At 32.1% G+C, this 23,389-nt stretch overlaps 1 protein-coding gene across 2 annotated transcripts; it reads left to right on the top strand.

Annotated features, from left to right (window-relative positions):
* Positions 1–3,355: 3,355 nt before the first annotated feature.
* On the top strand, positions 3,356–20,003 carry LOC145735481 (xibalbin-1-like). 2 transcript variants are annotated; one of them, XM_081989397.1, is made up of 3 exons: positions 3,356–3,515; positions 15,047–15,119; positions 19,027–20,003. In XM_081989397.1, exons 1-3 carry the CDS (start codon positions 3,440–3,442, stop codon positions 19,160–19,162), a joined length of 285 nt encoding a protein of 94 aa, XP_081845523.1. In that variant the 5' UTR covers positions 3,356–3,439; the 3' UTR covers positions 19,163–20,003. The 2 variants fall into 2 exon arrangements, with proteins under 2 accessions (XP_081845523.1, XP_081845522.1); XM_081989396.1 differs by having other exon boundaries at positions 18,994–20,003.
* Positions 20,004–23,389: the final 3,386 nt, after the last annotated feature.

The following is a 23,389-nucleotide window of genomic DNA, read 5'->3' as shown; positions in this document are numbered from 1 at the left end:
ATTTTCCACTATTAACCATATTTTTGATGGTCCTTTTAATGAAAATTGAAAAATTTAGGATAACAACCAAACAACAACATGAAGAGAGAATTTACAGGGTGGTCCAGTTTAAAATGTCAATAATTCACCAATCGATAGCCCATCAAAAAATAAGTTGACATGCATTATGTCATTTTCCTGAAGAACGCTTCCTAAGGAAGACACAAACCTCCAAAGTTATATTTTAGCTTGTCTGTGATGTTATTCAAAATGTCTAATTGGGTTATTGTGTTTTTTTTGTTTAAAATGGTTCAAAAGGATTCAAATCTGGTCATCTGTGAGGTTTACGAGTTAATTTTTGACACTGAATATTAGTCAATAGTCAAAAAACAGGATTTTTGGACTAATGTTTACTGGCGTTCAATTTTTTTGACTATAGGTAGTGTAAAACTGATCATTCAATTCAAACTTTTTTATTTTTATTTAATTAAACATTTTGGACTAATTTAATTCTAAAAATTAGCGTTTAAGACTAATATCGTAGAATTTTTAATGAAAAATTTGTTTACTTTCATCAATGAAGAGTCTGAAACTTTACTTTTACTATAAAAATAGTTTAAATTTTGATTTTTCACTCTTAAATCACAGTGAAGCGTTTAGAAGTCAATTTAATACTGACAAAGCGTGAAATGGCATGTTTAAGCCTATGGAAAATGTTAAAATAATTTTTTAAGTCGGCTATGTCAAAATCTTGGTGAAGATAACCCTAATAGGTACTTGATTTTCCAAACTGAAAGCAGTTTTAAAGCCCTAAAAATAGTCCAGAATTGTAAGAAAATAAAAAGCAAAGTAAAAAAACTTGAAAAATTAGTCTTCAAGTCAATTTTCATGAATCTAATGTCAATATTCTATATTTAAGACTATTTTCAAGACTAAAATATTGAAATCTATTTTCAAATTATGAAAACTTACTTGAAATGCAAATTTTAAGCTTTTAATGTCACTTTTCATTGGTTCAGAGTCACTTTTTGCTGTCCAAGACAATTTTCAAGGTTAAAATGTGTGAATTTGTAGTCAAAAATTCTAGATAAAGTAGTTTTTTATGGCTACAAGTCAATTTTCACTACTAAAGTTTTTCAACTTATCTGAAAACTATAACGACTAACTACAAAGACAGTTTTTAAGCCTCTCAAGTCAATTTTCACCGTTTCAAAGTAAATTTACTGGTTTCTAAGTCAATTTTCAAAACTAAAGTCTTTCAATTTGTCTGAAAACTATGAAAACTATCTACAAAGACGTTTTTGAAACTTCTTAAGTCAATTTTCACTGTTTTCAAGAAAATTTTTAAGTTAGGTTGGGTTCGTTTTGAACGTAATAACTCAATTATCTCGTAAACCAAGTTTCAAATCAGAATTTTATAAGAGATACTTATTTTGTCAAATTGAACAAGTAAAAAAATATACAGTGACGTAGAGAATAAAGCAGAAACATGAAAACCATCTTTCTGTATTTACACCACTGGACAGTTTCGACAAACGTCATTAACATCACATAATGAGTATTAGTTGCACATATATTTGTTCTAAATTTGATTAAAATATTGCTCCAGCGGTCTGACAGTTATAACAAGAAACCGATTTTTTAAACTAAACTTTTATGGACTGTATTTTTTCCTTGGGAAGCATTTTTCAGGAAAATGACATAATGTATGTTAACTTATTTTTTGATGGGCTATCGAATGGTGAATTATTGACATTTAAAACTGCACCACCCTGTATATAATTTATCTGTGTAAAGTATATTTCATATGTCATATCTCTTAATAGATATTATTATTTACCTAGGTCAATAATATTTCCCTTCTTGCTGTGTTTGTGCCAGACTAGTTCAACAAAGACCATTTCAGTAAAGAAAACTAATTTCTCAAGTTACTAATCGGTCAATAATGATATATGTTTGTCGTGTTAGTAGTGGAAAAACTAATTTTTAAGTTTTGACCTGTTAAACATAGTTTACTTTTTCCATCTCAAAGTATATGGTATAATTCCCTAGGGCAATTTAGTAGTTGCGTTTGACACATCGCTTACCTGCATGACAGTTAAATTTTATAGGACGGATTAGCTGCAACTTAACGACGTCGTAAAACTTATCTCTTGTTTATTGTCCCGACGTTTATCCTGCATTTCGTTCTGCGTTAATTTTGACGAAATTGTTGAGTGATTCAACCACGTGGAAGCATTAAATATTTGTATTATGGTGATTGCTTTTGAAGAGGCTAGACAAATTGCCTTCTTGACCCACTTACTAGAATTTAGTTTAAAAGTTACTTTAAAAACAGAATCAAAATTTCAAAACGTCATAATAAATTGATTGTCTTAAACCCTATTAGCCCTTGAATAATATTTTATAACAATAATTCATTTAAAGTTTATTTCTTACTTAAGCAAACTTATCTACTCATATTCATAACTCTTTAATGTATGATTCGCACTTCTTTTCGACAATAATTGATCAAAACACTATCACAGCTTTTGATCCATTTTAGAGTAACGAGGAGAATTAATTGTTCTTTGTTATTACTCCCACTGCATACTAAACATATCCAAGCACGATTTACATCCCTTATGTTACAGGTATATTACATAATGGATGTAACCCCCACACGAGCCCAATTGCAGTCAATTTCGGAATTTTGTGTGAGATAGCTTAAAATGATATTCAAATTGTGTGGTTTTATATGTCATTTATGATTTATGTTTCTGGTTGGTTTGAAATTTATTGCTTTCTATTAAAGTACACGAGGATTTAACCAAAGCAATCTGTTAGAATAATTAGAAATTTCAATTTAACTTTAATACTTTAGTCCAGTAGTTATTTCTTTAAACTGTCACTTAAATGTGTTATGAGTATTAGTGGCTTTCATTTTTCTCCTACACAACTAAATTCTCTTGAGATCCACGATGAGCAGAGAAATATTGTCCTTTGGCCCTAAATTAGGAAAATATTTTCATAGACCCTAAACCCCTATTTCGCACCCCTGTCAGGACATAGTTCCGTGGAATGCCAGTCACGACCGAAATCTGTCAAGCCGCAATTTTGAGCGGCTCAAGAAATGATGGAAAACTGTTTGAAATGTTTCTGCGGGAAAGTATCACTTTCCGCACTACTAAAAAAAAACGGAGATTGCCACTTTTCTTATTGAGCCAACGAATTACTTTCTAAGGATTTCTAGCCTGCGGTTCGCACCCTTACCAAATTAAATGTTCGTCAAATTAATTGACGATGAAAGGCAATTTATGTATGAGCAATTCACATAAAAACTTTCCCTATTTTGACGTGGGTGTGAGCTGTGAAACCGCATGCTCTCGCCGAAACCTAAGGGCGTCCCTTTTAAACGTCGTCCTCTGTTGAAACAGCGTCGCGACGCTCAGTACGCTATCAGGCGTCTTCCACCGAAGACATGAAGATCGCTTGGCTCGTGCTGGCCTCTTGCGTGCTCGTCTTGGCACAAGCCAGTGTGCCATATTTTGATGAAGGTAAGTGTGTCGAAACGTTGTACATATTTTAATTTTGCCTCATCAATTTGCATATCGATTATACTGTTCAGACTTCGAAAAGTTTTTTGACTATATGTTTGAATGATGTAACTTTGTGTTACTTAAGAAAACTAAGTATAAAACAAAAAACTTTTTGAAAATGAACTGATCAGAGATAATATTTGCATTTTCCTACAAGTACCACAACTTTGAGTCTAATAGGAGTTTTTAAAGTTAATATCGTTAGTCCGAAGTTTGAAGTGTTTGTATGGAAAGTTTCCGGTTATGTTATTTGAGTAGTAGTTTGGTAGAATCTCTAATACTAAAATATTTGGTTTATTAAACGTCTGCTACTTAATTATTAGATAACTAATGTGTGTTAACTATGCAGTTTGTTTAGAAAACACAAAATTTTGTCTCTTTTTAACTTCCAGTATCATTGTAATTGAGTGGTCTCATAGCCAAACTGCCAATCTCCAATTTTTGTTGTTTTAGGTAAAACAGTAAAAACTGTTTGAATTTTTTCACTTTTGCAACAAATGTTTCATTTTAAATAGATTTTTATATGGAAAATTCGCATAACTCTAAATAATCTGTCTATTTCTTGAATGCACCAAAATCAGTTTAAATCAGTTCAAAAATGGAGATTGGCAGTTTTGCAATACTAGAGCATCTCTAGAACTATGTCCTGCCTGCTTTTGGAATGAAAATTTGACAATTCTCTCACTAGTCTACTAAACCGAAACTAAATTCCGGGGAATCTTAAAAGTGGCAAAAATTAAAGTACATTCTCAATGGTCATCAATTTTAATCATAACTTTCACAATACCCTGGCAAACTGACACCTCATCTAGAAATAATCGTTTCATCAAACTTTTCCCATCATGTAATAAAGTTCTGAAATTTAGTTGGAAACTGAGATTTATTAAGTCCAAGGATAAGGTGAAAATGTTAGATTTATCGCATCCACCACTTTATTAAAGTTTCCTTAAACAAAATGGGTGTCACATACCTGTGGGTTATGTACGTGTTAACTTTGGAGTGAGTTGCTTAACTAGTTAAGTAAAAATTTTGTGGGTAAACTGTATAAGCATATAATTTATCCCAGAAATTCACCTGAAAGTTTAATTGCAAGTCATTCAATACTACTACGGCATTGTCGGAAAAACAAAGCTGATTAACAAGTGAAAGTTGAAGATTTCCAGCTCGGTCTGAGAAAAGTGAATTTCCTGACTGATCGCTAATTAACGGATTCGAAAGCCTTCAAGAAGGATTTTGATTAATAGATTTGACTTCCTGGCAGACAGAAAAACAAATATAATCATCAAAGCGAATTAATCAGAGTCAGAGTGAATAATATTATATTGATCGTAATTATCCATTATTCCCCGTCTTTCTGTTTGCACACCAGCTTTACCATAAATACAGTGACGTATTTAGGGGGGTGCTAATAGAACTAAAAGCAAGGTAACTTTTTGAAGGCGGTGGAAAACCCAAATTTATATGTGTATTTACGAAAATGTAATATACAGGGTTCACCATTTCACCATTTGATAGCTAATCAAAAAATAGGTTGATTTGCATTATGTCATTTTTCTGAAAAACGTTTCCTAAGGAAGATACAGTCCTCCAAATTTCAATTTAGAAAATCGTTTTATAGTTTAAAACTGAACATCCAAGACTTGTGAAAGTCCAAATTTGTACTGAATAGTCTAAAAACTTTTTTACTACTAGGAATGGTCTTATGATTTGCTTTCTCAGACTGCCATCCTGGTTGAGTGTCTGAAACTGGCATTCAAGAACTAAAAAAAGTCCGGAAATCAAGACAACGATTGTTTGTATTGTGCATGAAACTCATTTTTTACTACTAAAAATAATATAAAAGTTGACTTTTAATGCTAGAACTGACTTTACTACGACTAAAGAGAGTCCAAAAGTATATTTTCAAGACTTTAATTGGTGTACAACTGAATTTTCTGGACTGGACAACAAGTCTAGAAGTAAATTAAATTTTCGGACTATTTTATTTCTAAAAATTAGTTCTCAAGGCGGATTATTGTACCATCTGGTACCAACATTTTTTACTTTTATTACTAAAGAAACTTGACTTTTGGAAATAGTCTTAAATTCGATTTTTCAGTCTTAAAAAGCACTAAAAACAGTCTGAATTTCTTAGAGATGCTACAATTTATTGCACCTATGAGTGTAGAAGTCAATTTAATAGTGAAGAAGCTTGAAGTAACATTTTCAAGAGTATGCTCAGTGGACAAATTAGCTTTTAGGCCTGATAAGTCAAAAACTTTGTAAAGATAGTCTTGAAACTCGATTTGAGGCACTGAAAACAGCCTTAAAACACTAAAAACAGTCTAGTTGATTAATAAATATCCGAATTTTTAGCACTGAGGTGTCTAAAAGTCGATTTAATAGTGACAAAGCTTGGAATGCCATTTTAAGTCTATGAAGAATGTAAAAATTGTTTTTTAAGTTTGCTATGTCAATAACTTGGTGAAGATAGTCTTGAAGCTCGATTTTCCAAGCTGAAAGCAGTTTTGAAGCACTAAAATTAGTCCAAAATTCGAAGAAAATGAAAAGCAAAGTAAAAAGCACGAAATGTTAGTTTTCAAGACAATTTTCATGAATCTAATGTCAATGTCCTGCATCTAAGACTATTTTCAAGACTAACAATTCAGGAAAAACATTAATGATTTTTTTTATTATGTAAATGTGTCAAGTATAATATCAAAAACCACTTTAATATTTAGTGAGCGCGTCCCAAGCAAGTTAAGGGGTGAATTTCTCCTGAGTAAACTTGTAATAAAGTTAATAACCCTCGATAGAGCAAAATAATGGGCATTATTTCGTAAATTATTCAACCCTTTTGGGACATTGTACTGAATATTAATTCAAGCTAAATGTATTGCATTTTTTATTTCATTTTATCGAGACAAATTTTCGTTGACAAAGTTAATACTTACATTGTTTTCCAAAAATACAGTAGTTTCCAAAACATAGTGACACTTTTACATGATATTTTAAGTTAACGTTTTAATTAAATTATTGTTATAAAAGTATGAAAATTATTTTTAATTTAATACTGCAGATTTCAATCAGGAAATCTAAATCCTTTTATTTCATTAACATCGTTTTAATTAAGCCCCTGGATTACGTTTTAATTCTATTGAGATCGGTAATTCACTTGAAAAGCTCTAGGTGGATTTAACAGTTTGTTGGCTGAGACTCAATTCTCTTTTTTGGTCTTTTTCTAAGCAGAACCACAGAAAATATAAAAAAAATAAAAGAAGAAAGAAAAGAAGAGGAAAAAAATTTCATGGACACATTTACTGAATATTCAAAGCGTTTTATTTTAGCATACTTTTGCAAAACCTGAATTGTTTCATAATTTATAAATACATGACAAGCATGTATTAGATTATGATTTTTTAAGTACAGCATCATTTCAAAACAATTAAACAAAGCAATAATTACTGTCACCAATGTTTAATTTATCAGAAACACTTCAGCAGTAAATGAGAACATTATAACAGCCATTTGGTTGTATACAGGTATCTTAAATATCTCATTTCCAATTTTTAGTTTATTCTTTTAGTTTCCAACTTTATTAGATTAGATGGAGAAAGTTAGATGAAATAATATTATTTTTAGATGCAGTGTCATTTGATGTTAGAACAATGATTGATGATTATTGAAACAATATACCATTTGTACTGTAAAGCACCACGTCATCACAACATCATATTAACTTTAATTTCTTGTGTGTTGAGTTCACTTTTTTTAAGTGGATTAGTTTCTAAAATAGAATTTTACTAGTACTCCCACATGTGCTATATTAAATGGTTTCTCTTCATTGCACAAACGTCTGCCTTAGAGGGATTTCAGTAAAATCTTGTATAACTAGCAGGTTTTGCTTTAATTTATCCCGAAATGACACGTTTCAATTATCCCCAGCAGCACCAAACGCATAATTGTTTCAAAGGTGTTTGTTAGGCAAATGCAAAAGCACGTTCTTGCAAATTCAGATTATTCTTTCCATTAAAACCTTTTAAAGATAATTTTTATTTAGAAATTACATTTACAAAAGAAGAACTTTAATTTATTACTCAATTTACCTAGTAATTTATGTAACCTCTACTAGCTTTGTTTTAGTAAAACATTGAAAATGCATTTAAACACCATTTTCACTGCAAAAAAAGTTAAGCAACGTTAGAGTAAGGAATTTACATACAGATATGTAGGGAACGCAAACAGTAATTGCAAAGTTTGGACCACGGCACGAATCTATTTATTTTGTTCCGTATTTTGGAACGGAACAAGCCTTCCGCATTCCTAATTTGATCTGGAACGTCCACGGAATATTTTACCAGTTTTATGTTCTTACAGTTCAACGCCAAAGCATTTTTATTTAGTTAAAAAATATGCTTTTCTCTAAGTTGAAGAGTGAATTGATTGAAATGGAAATTTTTCTGCCTAAAGTAGGTCAGCTGACATGAAAGTAGAGATCATTCTTAGATTAAAACCAAAGTGAAACTTTTTGACGCGGTTGAAATTCAAATGAAGCAGGCTGACGTGATATTAGAAAAATCGTATTTAAATTGAGTTTCTGTTCTACCTTAAGAGAAAGGAAGTAATTTAAAAGTAACGTTTCACTAGTGAATACCATTTCGTATTTGGTAACGGAAAATCTATACCTAAAGTAAAATTAATCTCAAACTCAATAGTTTCGACAACCAAATGATCATAATTTTTATACAAGTTTCTTTAATATCCTTATAATGGCCGATTGCACTGTTTTACAATTGGAACATTTAGCAATTTATTTGTCACATTCAAAATTTAGCTTAAGTTATCTGATAACTTGTTAAGACACATTATTACTGTTTTTCATGGTTTATTTAACATAAAAGTATGTTAGAAAAACTAGGCTTTCAAAACATAAACTAAAAGCAAATTTTAAATTACCTCATTTGTTAAAAAAACTAATGTTAAATAAAATACAGTTATAAATAATAGGCTGTTAAGTTTGGCAGGTGGAGAGCTGCAAAATGGAGCAATTTGTCTGTATATTTTTTTAAATATTATTTTTTGTCAGTTTCAACAACACTTTCTATGACTTAGTCAGTTTTGTACATGGTGTCCAGAAAAATTAAGCATGTATAAGGCACACAAAACAATTTAAAAATTAGAGTCAACATGAGAGGTTTTTAGATATAAAAAATAACGAATCTACTGTTTTAGTTGTTTCAATTTGGAACATCTTGTATACAGGAGCAATTTAAAAAAAAAACATGAAAAATTTGAAAAGGAATTTAATAATTCCTAATATTGTTATATTATTTCAGTTGGACTGTCTTGTTAAATTTTCATGACTTCTTTGTATAATAAACTATAATGTATTAATAAAAAAATTGAAACTACAAGTGCTTCTTAGTCGGGACAAAGCCCCATAAATGTTCAGCACGATTTCTTCTATTAATCTAAATTAACTGCCAGGTTTCAGTTACAGTAACTGAAATTTTCATGGGCGAAAGCCGGAGTGGCTTTTCCGGTAATTTTGCTCTTTTGTTTCCGACTGTGGATAAACTACGTCGCCCGCAGAAATGGATTAATTTGTTCAGCTGGAAATCGTTCTTCGAGTGGAAATTGTCTCTGGATCTTTTCCCATTTAATACCGTACAGAAAGCAATCCTGACGCTGTTGTTAACATTGAATATTGATTATTTGGATTGCACGGTCGCATATTTCATATCATGACAATTTTTGCGTACAAATCGGTCAGGAAAGCAATTAGAATGTGTGATGGTATGTGACAATTTATCATTTTATCAATGTGTAATTGCGAAATGTCAATGCTGTTTTGATATACGATTTCACAGCTTTAAACGACATTAGAGTAAAAATTAATGACGGGCTTATAGGTATTTATAGTGACTGGTCAGTTACCAGCAAGAAAATTTACCAATTTTACCAGTAAATTTATGGGTCTAATTGAAATTTGATAAAAGTTAAAAGATGTCATTTTCCTGTCATGGCTGTGTTAAACTGTAATTCTTGCAAATTCTAGGCAAATTTTGAAAGTGTTGACAGATATCACGTGTTTTTTGGAGGATATTTTAGGTAGACCATTGTCAAAATAACTGCCATAAATCTCAGAAACACGTTTTGTATCGAATACTGCAAGAAAACTTATCTAAACTCTGATTTTTGCAAATTTTGAGCACAGTTTGACAGTCAGAGATATAATTGTTTGTCAAACCCACTTGCAGTGAGATAATGACTGTTTTTAGCACATTTTTGGAATCCTCAGTAATGTTTCTATCCAATAACTTGAAAAATCATTACCAAATTTGGAAGTCAGGGAGAAAAGAGGCGTTAAAATTTGAACTGCCAGAATCACAGTTTGAAAGGAGAGTCAAGGACAAAATCGCCTATAAAACCCACTTGAAGTGAAAAAATTACTGCTTTAAGCACATTTTTGGAATCCTCATTAAATTTCCTATCCAATAACCTGAAAAATACTACAAAATTTAGTACAATTAGGGAGAAAAGCGGTGTCAAAGTTTAAACTGTCAGAAACACAGTCTGAAAGGCTAGTCAGGGACACAATCGCCTGTAAAACCTACTTTTAGTGTGAAAATGACTGTTTTTAATACATTTTTGGAATCCTCATTAGATTTACTATCCAATAACCTGAAAAACACTACAAAATTTGGAAAAGTCAGGGAGAAAATATGTGTCAAAATTTTAACTGCAAGAAACACAGTTAGGGACAAAATCGCCTGTAAAACCTACTTGGAGTCGAAAATTACGGTTTTAAGCACATTTTTGGAATCCTCATTAAATTTCCTATCCAATAGTCTGAAAAATACTACAAAATTTAGTACAATCAGGGAGAAAAGCGGTGTCAAAGTTTAAACTGTCAGAAACGCAGTCTGAAAAGCTAGTCAGGGACAAAATCGCCTGTAAAACCTACTTTTAGTGTAAAAATGACTGTTTTTAATACATTTTTGGAATCCTCATTAAATTTCCTATCCAATAGCCTGAAAAACACTACAAAATTTGGTAAAGTCAGGGAGAAAATATGTGTCAAAATTTTAACTGCAAGAAACACAGTTTGATAGGGTAGTTAGGGACAAAATCGCCTGTAAAACCTATTTGGAGTGTGAAAATTACGGTTTTAAGCACATTTTTGGAATCCTCATTAAATTTCCTGTCCAATACCCTGAAAAACACTACAAAATTTAGTACAACCAGGGAGAAAAGCGGTGTCAAAGTTTAAACTTTCAGAAACACAGTCTGAAAGTCCAGTCAGGGTCAAAATCGCCTGTAAGACCTACTTGTAGTGTGAAAATTACGGTTTTAAGCACATTTTTGGAATCCTCATTAAATTTACTATCCAATAACCTGAAAAAACACTACAAAATTTGATACAGCCAGGGACAAAAGCGGTGTCAAAGTTTTAACTGCAAAACACAGTTTGAAAGAATAGTCAAGGACAAAATCTAACTTCTAAAGTGTGAGAATGACTGTTTTAAACACATTTTTGGAATTCTTATTAAATTTACTATCCAATAACCTAAAAAATTACTACAAAATTTGGTAAAGTCAGGGAAAAAAGCGGTGTCAAAGTTTGAACTGCCAGAAACACAGTATTTGTACCTTACTGGTCAATTTTTCCTGGTTAAGTAAAATATTTACTTTACCGGTTTCACCAATCACTAGTAAAAGTACATATTAATCAAGCACAATTTCCATCAACCATACTTTAAAAATATTTAGAAGCAAACGAAGGTGTCAATATCACGCATCGAAATTCATTTTCAGCTAAATTACCTATCCATCAATCCGGATGGAAAAATTTTCCAAACTCAACAAGTAAAATCGCAAATCCTTGGCACTGGTCCAAACTTGTTGCCGTAAATAGAGGAAATGTCTAAATCGCTGCACATCAGGTGCAGAACGGCTTCTATTGGGTCACATAGAAGTCTGTGAACAGATTCCGCATTTAATGAAGCATTCGCTCGAGATTAGGTAACAATCGATACATGTTCAGCTTTGTTAGAATGGATGTACCCAAGGGTACAATAAGATGTTTTCTTGAGAAAATAGGACAGATGTTCAAGGAATACAGGCGCGTTTTATTGCTAGGAATTTCTTACTCTACTTTGGTGCAAATTTGATCAAAATTCAGGAACGACAGATAAATTATTAAAATTTTTTAGGTAGTGAAGAAATGTATATTGGATCACGTATTGCATATTTTTCTTTCAATGGAAATTTGTAACTGAACAACCAGTCTGCATACAGAAACAATTACAGTACCGAAAGGTAGCTAATATGAAACAAAAACCTCTAAATAAACCGAAATTAAATGATACATTGTTGACAAGATATTGTTATTAGTTTATTGGCAGCTAGTTCAGCCTAATTTTTCTGTATTTAAAATTCTATTAGCACGTTCAATCGATACGGATTTATGCAATAAACCATGTTGCATTACGGGAACTTTAATTCACTTTGCTACACCTACTCCAATTACATCACAACCTTAATGGATTAAAACCGCTTTGATGATTATTAGCTTATTTTCATTCTTGCCCAACTTTTTAGATAAATCAACGAGGATAATAAACACAAAAAAAGGAGTAGGAGCACAACAGACTCAACTAATCAAGTTTAAAGTTTGATTAAAAGATTTCGCACAAACTTAAAATGCAAATCACTTCATAACAAAATCCAGAATTTTAAGATAATCTCTAAATTGCCTTAACTTTGCCAGAAAGCCCATTTAAAATTAATTTTACCTCCCACCGCTCAGGAATTGATATCGATAATGATCCGGCGTGGAAGCTTATTAACTGGAGCTTGTTTCCGTTAATTAAGACATCCACTTCCGAGAAGTTTTATTTTATCCTGCTAGTTCGCGATATAAATCCTACTAATTCATTAGCAGCTTTAATTGCATTGAATTTGATAGTGGAGTGGAAAGTCCAGTCTGCTGTTGTCAGTTCATAATTCATGAGAGTATGACACCCACTTCTATAAAATGATTACAATAATTTGCTTGAGAAGAGTTTTCAGAGTAAAATAAATGCTAAAAAAGTGCTAAACTAATTTAATTTAAGTTATTCTACATAATAAACAGCTAAAGTAGCTTGCTAAATATCCAAGTAAATTTATTCACCTGAATCTCCTATTCAAGAAGGGCATACAAGACTTTTATTCAGATTTCCATGCTAAAATGTTTCATTAGCATCGTTTTCAAGTCGTCTTATTACCCTTTCATGCCAATCAGTTCCGTAATTCTCTCGAAAAGCAACCTTATGAAAGTAGATTTTATCTGGGGATTCATTACATTATTGTAGAAGAAGGAAGTAGAAAAATATTACAAATTTGTTAATAGTAGATACAAGAAAATATTAAACCAAGGTTAAGGCTTAACAAACATGTTTCCTGCTTTTATTTTAAAACAAAAATTTCACTTGTTTTCATACTAAAATATCATTAGTATTATATTCCGTTCAAACTGAAATTAATCTCCCTAATGGCGACAATTTTTCAGAAATTATAAAAACGTGCCCTTGCAATTGCTTGCACAATTTAAAAACTGTTTGGCGGACGTTTACTTGAGAAATGAAAGCGTAAAATACAATTAAGAGCTTAGGAACTTTGAAAATGGAAAAATTACAGAAAACAACTGATATTCCCGGAAAGCTTGTTTTTTAACTGGTAGACTACAAAATTTTACGGTAAGACTACATTTAATAAAGGTTCTTTTAGAAGCAAATTTATTTTTGTAAATACTGGGTAGGTTGCATATTAATATAAAGATTCAGCAAATCCATTTAATAGTACACTAAATGGTAGAGTTTGGGAGAGGTATTTTAGGTTGTTCAACACTAAAATGTAAACAAAATGTATTGTGCTTATTTTCGGAATCCCTATTAAATTTCCTATCCAATAACCTAAAAAAACACTACAGAATTTGATGCAGTCAGAAAGAAAATTGGTGTCAAAGTTTGGAACTGACAGAAAAACAGTTTGAAAGAACAGTCAGGGAGAAAATAGTCTGTAAAACCCACTTGGAGTGAGAAAATGACTGTTTTAAGTTTATTTTTGGAATCCCCATTAAATTTCCTATCCAATAACCTAAAAAAAAACAGTAACAAAATTGGAACAGTCAGGAAGAAAATCGATGTCAAAGTTTTAACTGACAGAAACACAGTTTGAAAGGACAGTCAGTGACAAAATCGTCTGTAAAACCAACTTGGAGTGAGAAAATGACTGCTTTAAGCTTATTTTTGGAATCCCCATTAAATTTCCTATCCAATAACCTAAAAAAAACAGTAACAAAATTGGAACAGTCAGGAAGAAAATCATGCCCTTGCAATTGCTTGCACAATAAATATTTTAAAAACTGTTTGGCGGACGTTTACTTGAGAAATGAAAGCGTAAAATACAATTAAGAGCTTAGGAACTTTGAAAATGGAAAAATTACAGAAAACAACTGATATTCCCGGAAAGCTTGTTTTTAAACTGGTAACGCGATAAAGCTCTCATTTTAATGGGGAGATTACATTTAATAAAATTTATTTTAGAAGCAAATTCATTTTTTTAAATAATGGGTATGTTGCATATTAATATAAAGATTCAGCAAATCCATTTAATAGTACACTAAATGGTAGAGTTTGGGAGAGGTATTTTAGGTTGTTCAACACTAAAATGTACTCAACAAAATGTATGTTACATTTTTATAGTTTTAGAAGTTTACTTTACTTAAATTGTTAACGTTCAATTTAATAACAAACATCCAGAAGGGCCAATAAAATTTTCAAACCAAATTATTTTAATTAAATGATAATTGAATTGGTGTTTGCGTTCTGTTTTGTTTAACTTTTGCTGTTTTGACCATTATTTTCTCGAATATCTTATTGTTTACTCGAAAAGTACAGCCCACAAAAAAGGAAAGCCCTTCTAAATAGCTCATTTCAAAGACATATTGCTTGCGTAGCTTTTAATAAAATTTTACGATCCAAACGAGTATTAAGGGAGGCAAACAGGGTTAAAAAGCAACAATTTCGCTCGGAGATTTACGTCTAAATACCAACAAAGCCGAACGCGGGGCGTAATTAATGAAAATTAGTTTTTGCATGTTGTTTTCTAAAAGCAGCTGATTAACTACGACATTTATGAGAATAAACGAAGAAATTGCGACCTTAATGAGAATAATTACGAAGGGAAATTAAGCTGGTATTTTAGAAAAATTCTCCTTTGAAAGACTAGACTCAAAAGGTTTTGTGGTAATGGAAACCCCACCTCAAACTGCCCTTTTCAAGCCTTACCGGTTTTCTTGGCGTTAATGAAACTTGTCTTCAAAAAGTTCAATTTCGTGGAGGAATTAATTACATCACACCCTTCTCCCTAAAGTTTCATTAACATGATAACGAGCTATTTGTGTGTTTTAATGAAAAACAGTATTGTTGCCATCTTTGAATAACTCCCTTCTTAATTTTCAGATCAGGCATACCAAACCACAGAGGATGATTATTCTGAAAATTCCATCGACGAAATCCTGCAGCCCACACAAAAGTAAGTTTCGATATTGCTTTTTGTTTTGATGTAGTTAAGTCGTAAAGTGTTTTTATGTTGCCCTTACGCAACCCCAATGAAGGGCTCGTAAGGTTTTTTCCTGAGAGTTTTATTTCGCCGTAGTTTCCGCTTTTTGCCAGGTTAAATCATGAAATTTAAGAGCCTCTTGAAGGAATTGTAAAACAAAAATGATGTATGCTGGGGACGTAAAGTCACTCGACAAAATCTGAAGTAGTAAATTATGATCAGTATAAAAGTGCTTGTTGCTTTGCCAAATCCCTGCATTTGCTTTTAGTTTCTTGAAAAGTTGAAGTCAATTATTATAACCACATCCAGTGTATTAAATCAACATTAGTAGTGGCAAGTTTGACCAAATGTATTCAAATGTGCATGTTTGTTGGATATTAGCATAGTTATGTGTTAGTAATATTAGGTCATTTCAACTGATAGACAGCGGACATGAACCTAATAAAGGTCAATAACAACCTCCACAGTAAAGTTGTTAATTAAAATATACGGCTTGTTTTGACATCCAAATTGTAACAATAACAGTACGTGTCACCATATCGTGGGTAATTAACTTTTTTAAGCTTGTCATAACCTGGTTGTGGTGCTTAACGTGAATCCGTAACGAGGTAGACTGATAAAGTAATTAAAATTTGGATTTTTTGATTGGAAAATCCATTTGGTGGATTTCGTTAATGGATGGGACATTTATAATTCAGTAAGCTCGAAAATTAAAGTGTCAATTTAATTTAGGACCAATCAATTCAGTACAGATTACTTAACCGGTAATTAACAGTTTTTTAAATTGCTGTATAATTTATTAGCTTCAGTTAAACGCCACACCATTTGGGTTTTAGTACTGAAATAATTGAACAATCACTAAAAGAATTAATAAAAACACGATTAAAACTACATATATTAATGGGAAAGTATTTTTGTAAACCTCCTGTTAGAATATAAACTAACTTAACCTAACCTAAAAGCCCTGTTCAGCTTGATGTTTGCGGTACATATGACAATCATACTCCCCTAAATTATGAAATAATGTTTTTAAAATTATTACCTACATATTAAATCAATTTTTTTATTGAGAATAGCATTAATAGTTCTGTAATAACTAATCAGAGGCGTAAATTTACCGGGATCGGTTTTTTTTACCGGTAACATAAAGTAAAATTGAAAAAGTAAGATTTGAATTTCACCAGTAGATTCCAATTTGACCAGTAAATTTACGGATCTAAACAAAATTTTTTCTATCTAATAACCTAAAAGAAACACAAAGTTTTAACTGACAGAAACACATTTTGAAAGGACAGTCAGCGACGGAGTAAAACTCACTTGAATTGAGAAAATGACGGTTTTAAGCTTATTTTTGGAATCCCCAATAAATTTCCTATCCAATAACCTAAAAAAAACAGAAACAAAATTGGTACAATCAGGAAGAAAAGCAGTGTCAAAGTTTGAACTGGTAGAAACACAGTTTGAAAGGACAGTCAGTGACAAAATCGCCTATAAAACCAACTTGGAGTAAGAAAATTACTGCTTTAAGCACATTTTTGGAATCCCCATTAAATTTCCTATCGAATAACCTAAAAAAACAGCAACAAAATTGGAACAGTCAGGAAGAAAATCGATGTCAAAGTTTGAACTGACAGAAACACAGTTTGAAAGAACAGTCAGGGAGAAAATCGTCTGTAAAACCCACTTGGAGTGAGAAAATTACTGTTTTAAGCACATTTTTGGAATCCTCATTAAATTTCCTATCCAATAACCTAAAAAAACAGCCACAAAATTGGAACAGTCAGGAAGAAAATCGATGTCAAAGTTTTAACTGACAGAAACACAGTTTGAAATAACAGTCAGGGAGAAAATCGTCTGTAAAACCCACTTGGAATGAGAAAATTACTGTTTTAAGTTTATTTTTGGAATCCCCATTAAATTCCCTATCCAATAACCTAAAAAAAACAGTAACAAAATTGGAACAGTCAGGAAGAAAATCGATGTCACACTTTTAACTGACAGAAACACAGTTTGAAAGGACAGTCAGTGACAAAATCGCCTGTAGAACCAACTTGGAGTGAGAAAGTGGCTGTTTTAAGCTTATTTTTGGAATCCCTATTAAATTTCCTATCCAATAACCTAAAAAATAACACTAACAAAATTGGAACAGTCTCGAAGAAAATCGATGTCACAGTTTTAACTAACAGAAACACAGTTTGAAAGAACAGCCAGGGAGAAAATCGTCTGTAAAACCCACTTGGAGTCAGAAAATTACTGTTTTAAGCACATTTTTGGAATCCTCATTAAATTTCCTATCCAATAACCTGAAAAAAACAGTAACAAAATTGGAACAGTCAGGAAGAAAATCGATGTCAAAGTGTTAACTGACAGAAACACAGTTTGAAAGGACAGTTAGTGACAAAATCGCCTGTAGAACCAACTTGGAGTGAGAAAATGACTGTTTTAAGCATATTTTTGGAATCCCCATTAAATTTCCTATCGAATAACCTAAAAAAACACTACAGAATATGATTGAGTCAGAAAGAAAATCGATGTCAAAGTTTTAACTGACAGAAACACAGTTTGAAAGGACAGTCAGTGACAAAATCGCCTGTAGAACCAACTTGGAGTGAGAAAATGACAGTTTTAAGCATATTTTTGGAATCCCTATTAAATTTCCTATCCAATAACCTAAAAAAAACAGTAACAAAACTGGAACAGTCAGGAAGAAAATCGATGTCACAATTTTAACTGACAGAAACACAGTTTGAAAGGACAGTCAGTGAGAAAATAGTCTGTAAAACCCACTTGGAGTGAGAAAATGACTGTTTTAAGTTTATTTTTGGAATCCCCATTAAATTTCCTATCCAATAACCTAAAAAAAAACAGTAACAAAATTGGAACAGTCAGGAAGAAAATCGATGTCACAGTTTTAACTAACAGAAACACAGTTTGAAAGGACAGTCAGTGACAAAATCGCCTGTAGAACCAACTTGGAGTGAGAAAATGACTTTTTTAAGCTTATTTTTGGAATCCCCATTAAATTTCTTATTGAATAACCTAAAAAAACACTACAGAATTTGATTCAGTCAGAAAGAAAATTGGTGTCAAAGTTTGAACTGACAGAAACAGAGTTTGAAAGGACAGTCAGTGACAAAATTGCCTGTAGAACCAACTTGGAGTGAGAAAATGACTTTTTTAAGCTTATTTTTGGAATCCCTATTAAATTTCCTATCCAATAACCTAAAAAAAACAGTAACAAAATTGGAACAGCCAGGAGGAAAATCGATGTCAAAGTTTTAACTGACAGAAACATAGTTTGAATGAACAGCCAGGGTGAAAATCGTCTGTAAAACCCACTTGGAGTGAGAAAATTACTGTTTTAAGCACATTTTTGAAAAGACAAAATCGCCTGTAAAACCCACTTGGAGTGGGTTTGATTTACTTTACCGGTAATTTACCCATTACTACTCGTGTTAGAAGCTAACCTAAGCTAAACAGGAATTTTTAGGTTACTTCGGTAGGGTGGATGATCGAAATAAAAAGATGACTATCATACTCTCTCAAATTATGAAATAATGATTTTTTTTTTCGTTGAGAATAACATTAATTGTTATGGCGGTTACTCAAATGTAAAATTTTGACTTAAAACCTTTCCACCCAACATCGACAAGATTTTTCCTTTATAGTTTAATGGTAGTACATGTTGATAAAAGACACTATCAAATACTGTTGTGAATTAATAATCATTTGCAAAAGAAAATAGGGTGATATCTATCAGTTGAAATGATCGGTAAACTATAACTAAACTTAGCACTTTTTTAGTTAGATGTGGTTGTAAAAGTGATTTCTAATTTCCATTTTGCAGACGTCACACCTCTTCAATAATTTACCTTTTCAGACGAGCTTGTATTCGAAGAGGGGGAAATTGCGATCACCGACCGAACGATTGCTGTTATAACAGCTCGTGCCGGTGCAATTTGTGGGGCGCCAACTGTCGCTGCCAACGAATGGGCATCTTCCAAAAATGGGGCTAATTTCAGTCGATAAATTGCACCTTTTGATTTTGAATGGCCTAATAATCAATTAATTTACTTTTCAATGTTAATTTTCCCGTTCAGTTTTCAAACAAATTACTTTGTGTTAGTGCTTTTAGAGTTTCACATCAACTAAATAGTGTGTAGTCAGTTAGACCATTCAAAACAAATAACTGGATTTTTAAAATCGGGCCGGTACGTCAACTCTTTGACCTAAGGAAAATGTTATTTTTATCGGGTTTATTTCCTCCAAGACTGACTTTTTAGAATCTTTTTGAGATGCTCTTTAGGCCATTTGGTTGTACCATCCGGTCCAGACCTTTCGCTTCGTATCTTGGCTGACGAGTTTATCAGTATTATTAATAAACAGCTTTTTTGCGTTGCCTACTTTGGCGTGTAATTTATCTAAGCGGACGATTAATTTTTTCTAAACAAAAACCACAAAGAAGCTGCAAAAATTGTAGTTTAAAACACACACAACAAAACGGCAGAAACTTTTTTGCGGCTTCTAAATTAGCCGCCTGTCTACTAAGAGTTTATCCAGCCACATTCTTAGTAGAGCTGGACGTGACTAATTAACCGAATTTTTACGGGACTGGAGTCACTTTGTGCCGTTGTTGATTCAAATTCAATCTGAAAAATCCTCCAATCCCGTAAAAATCACGTATATTTACTACATTAAAGTATAGTCTATAGTAATATTTTAATGTGATTATGGGAGTCACAGAAGAAAATCTTGTCAGTAGCTACATAAGTCATAACTTTCTAGTTTTAAGCGTATTTATATGTGAGAAGGGTACAACGTTCAGGATTCTGTCAATACAGTATATCAATTGGCCTACTTTAGTTGTTTTATTGATCCACTTTATCCTAAAATTGAATTTAAAATTCAGGTGGGCATTCTTTTAATAAAGCTCAGGTTGCAAATTTAAGGCGGGTTTACGTCCACCCTGAAAAAGCTAAGTTAACAAGGAATTTTTAATATTCTGGACTGGGGTAATGGAGTCAGTTTTCAAGATTTATGGGATGTTTTGCGTAAACAGGCTTATTCACAGCTGAGAATCTTGCATCTAACGCCCAAAGTGGATTTGCAGGAAGGTAAGTAATTAGACAGTAAACCGAAGAAAAATAAAAATCTACACAAGACGTATAACATAAGTGAACGTTTAAGCAGGTTTAACGTTACTTTGAAAGAAATATGTCTTGCATCTGCCTGAACTATTCAACTTTTATCCTAGATTTATTACATTTATATCAACTACTCAATTCACTCTAATTCCTACTTACAAGATTAATTCGAAACAGTTTCAATTTCCAGTTACCACTTTGTAACTTTTCTCTTTACCAGCTACTTCAACCTTTAATAAAGTCCGGTAAAAGTAATTCCATTTCCAAGCATTGCTTTTGTTAAAACGACCAGAAAAAGACGAATCACGTTATGAAAGAGCTTTGATATTCTTCAGGGAATGCAGAGAAGAATTTCCTTGAATCGTTTGTCATGAATTCTGAATTTTGTTTGAAATTTCTTGATAATAGGTAGGTAATAATAGAGTAAAAAAAGACTCCTAATGACCCACATTAAACTATGTTTCTGTCAGTTAAAACTTTGACATCGATTTTCTTCCTGACTGTTCCAATTTTGTTACTGTTTTTTTTTAGGCTATTGGATAGGAAATTTAATGAGGATTCCAAAAATGTGCTTAAAACAGTAATTTTCTCACTCCAAGTGGGTTTTACAGACGATTTTCTCCCTGACTGTTCTTTCAAACTGTGTTTCTGTCAGTTCAAACTTTGACACCAATTTTATTTCTGACTGAATCAAATTCTGTAGTGTTTTTTGAGGTTATTCGATAGGAAATTTAATGGGGATTCCAAAAATAAGCTTAAAGCAGTCATTTTCTCACTGCAAGTTGGTTTTACAGGCGATTTTGTCACTGACTGTCCTTTCAAACTGTGTTTCTGTTAATTAAAACTGTGACATCGATTTTCTTCCTGACTGTTCCAATTTTGTTACATTTTTTTTTAGGTTATTGGATAGGAAATTTAATGAGGATTCCAAAAATGTGCTGAAAACAGTAATTTTCTCACTCCAAGTGGGTTTTACAGACGATTTTCTCCCTGACTGTTCTTTGATTTTGTTACTGTTTTTTTTTTAGGTTATTGGATAGGAAATTTAATAGGGATTCCAAAAATAAGCTTAAAACAGTCATTTTCTCACTCCAAGGTGGTTCTACAGTGCGATTTTGTCACTGACTGTCCTTTCAAACTGTGTTTCTGTCAGTTCAAACTTTGACACCAATTTTCTTTCTGACTGAATCAAATTCTGTAGTGTTTTTTTAGGTTATTCGATAGTAAATTTAATGGGGATTCCAAAAATGTGCTTAAAGCAGTAATTTTCTTACTCCAAGTTGGTTTTACAGGCCATTTTGTTACTGACTGTCCTTTCAAACTGTGTTTCTGTCAGTTAAAACTTTGACATCGATTTTCTTCCTGACTGATCCAATTTTATTACTGTTTTTTTTAGGTTATTGGATAGGAAATTTAATGAGGATTCCAAAAATGTGCTTAAAGCAGTCATTTTCTCACTCCAAGTTGGTTTTACAGGCGATTTTGTCACTGACTGTCCTTTCAAACTGTGTTTCTGTTAGTTAAAACTGTGACATCGATTTTCTTCCTGACTGTTCCAATTTTGTTACTGTTTTTTTTAGGTTATTGGATAGGAAATTTAATAGGGATTCCAAAAATGTGCTTAAAACCGTCATTTTCTCACTCCAAGTGGGTTTTACAGACGATTTTCTCCCTGACTGTTCTTTCAAACTGTGTTTCCGTCAGTTCAAACTTTGACACCAATTTTCTTTCTGACTGAATCAAATTCTGTAGTGTTTTTTTGAGGTTATTCGATAGGAAATTTAATGGGGATTCCAAAAATAAGCTTAAAGCAGTCATTTTCTCACTCCAAGTTGGTTCTACAGACTGACTGTCCTTTCAAACTGTGTTTCTGTTAATTAAAACTTTGACATCGATTTTCTTCCTGACTGTTCCAATTTTGTTACTGTTTTTTTAGGTTATTGGATAGGAAATTTAATGAGGATTTCAAAAATGTGCTTAAAACAGTAATTTTCTCACTCCAAGTGGGTTTTACAGACGATTTTCTCCCTGACAGTTCCTTCAAACTGTTTTTCTGTCAGTTCAAACTTTGACACCAATTTTCTTTCTGACTGAATCAAATTCTGTAGTGTTTTTTTAGGTTATTCGATAGAAAATTTAATGGGGATTCCAAAAATGTGCTTAAAACAGTAATTTTCTCACTCCAAGTTGGTTTTACAGGCGATTTTGTCACTGACTGTCCTTTCAAACTATGCTTCTGTTAATTAAAACTGTGACATCGATTTTTTTCCTGACTGTTCCAATTTTGTTACTGTTTTTTTTAGGTTATTGGATAGGAAATTTAATGAGGATTCCAAAAATGTACTTAAAACAGTAATTTTCTCACTCCAAGTGGGTTTTACAGGCGATTTTCTCCCTGACTGTTCTTTCAAACTGTGTTTCTGTCAGTTCAAACTTTGACACCAATTTTCTTTCTGACTGAATCAAATTCTGTAGTGTTTTTTTAGGTTCTTTTTTTTTTGACGATCGATTTTCTTCCTGACTGTTCCAATTTTGTTACTGTTTTTTTAGGTTATTGGATAGGAAAGTCCAAGATTAGTTCGAAACAGTTGCAATTTCCAGTTACCACTTTGTAACTTTTCTCTTTACCAGCTACTTCAACCTTTAATAAAGTCCGGTAAAAGTAATTCCATTTCCAAGCATTGGTTTTGTTAAAACGACCAGAAAAAGACGAATCACGTTATGAAAGAGCTTTGATATTCTTCAGGGAATGCAGAAAAGAATTTCCTTGAATGGTTTGTCATGAATTCTGAATTTTGTTTGAAATTTCTTGATAATAGGTAGGGTGGGGCATTAGGAGTCTTTTTTTACTACTTTTTGAAATTCAATATCTCGGAAACATGAAGAGCTAGAGAGGCCAGTTTTGACTCATTTTGTAATATTTTTTATCCTCCTTTTTAATGTCGTTTTAGTGAAATCTATAAGAGTTAAAATAAAAAAGTTACAATCATTCAAAATTTGGAAAAATGCTATTTTTGCAAAAAGTGCAATTTTAGCATTTTTTTATTTTGCTCCAGGAGGGTTCCAATGCACATCAAAGAGCATATTTATACCAAATGA

This window comes from Ips typographus, linkage group LG11, assembly GCF_016097725.1.
Source record: "Ips typographus isolate SLU linkage group LG11, UJ_Ityp_2.0, whole genome shotgun sequence".
Classification (NCBI taxonomy): domain Eukaryota; kingdom Metazoa; phylum Arthropoda; class Insecta; order Coleoptera; family Curculionidae; genus Ips; species Ips typographus.
This window is presented reverse-complemented; position numbering and strand designations above follow the sequence as displayed.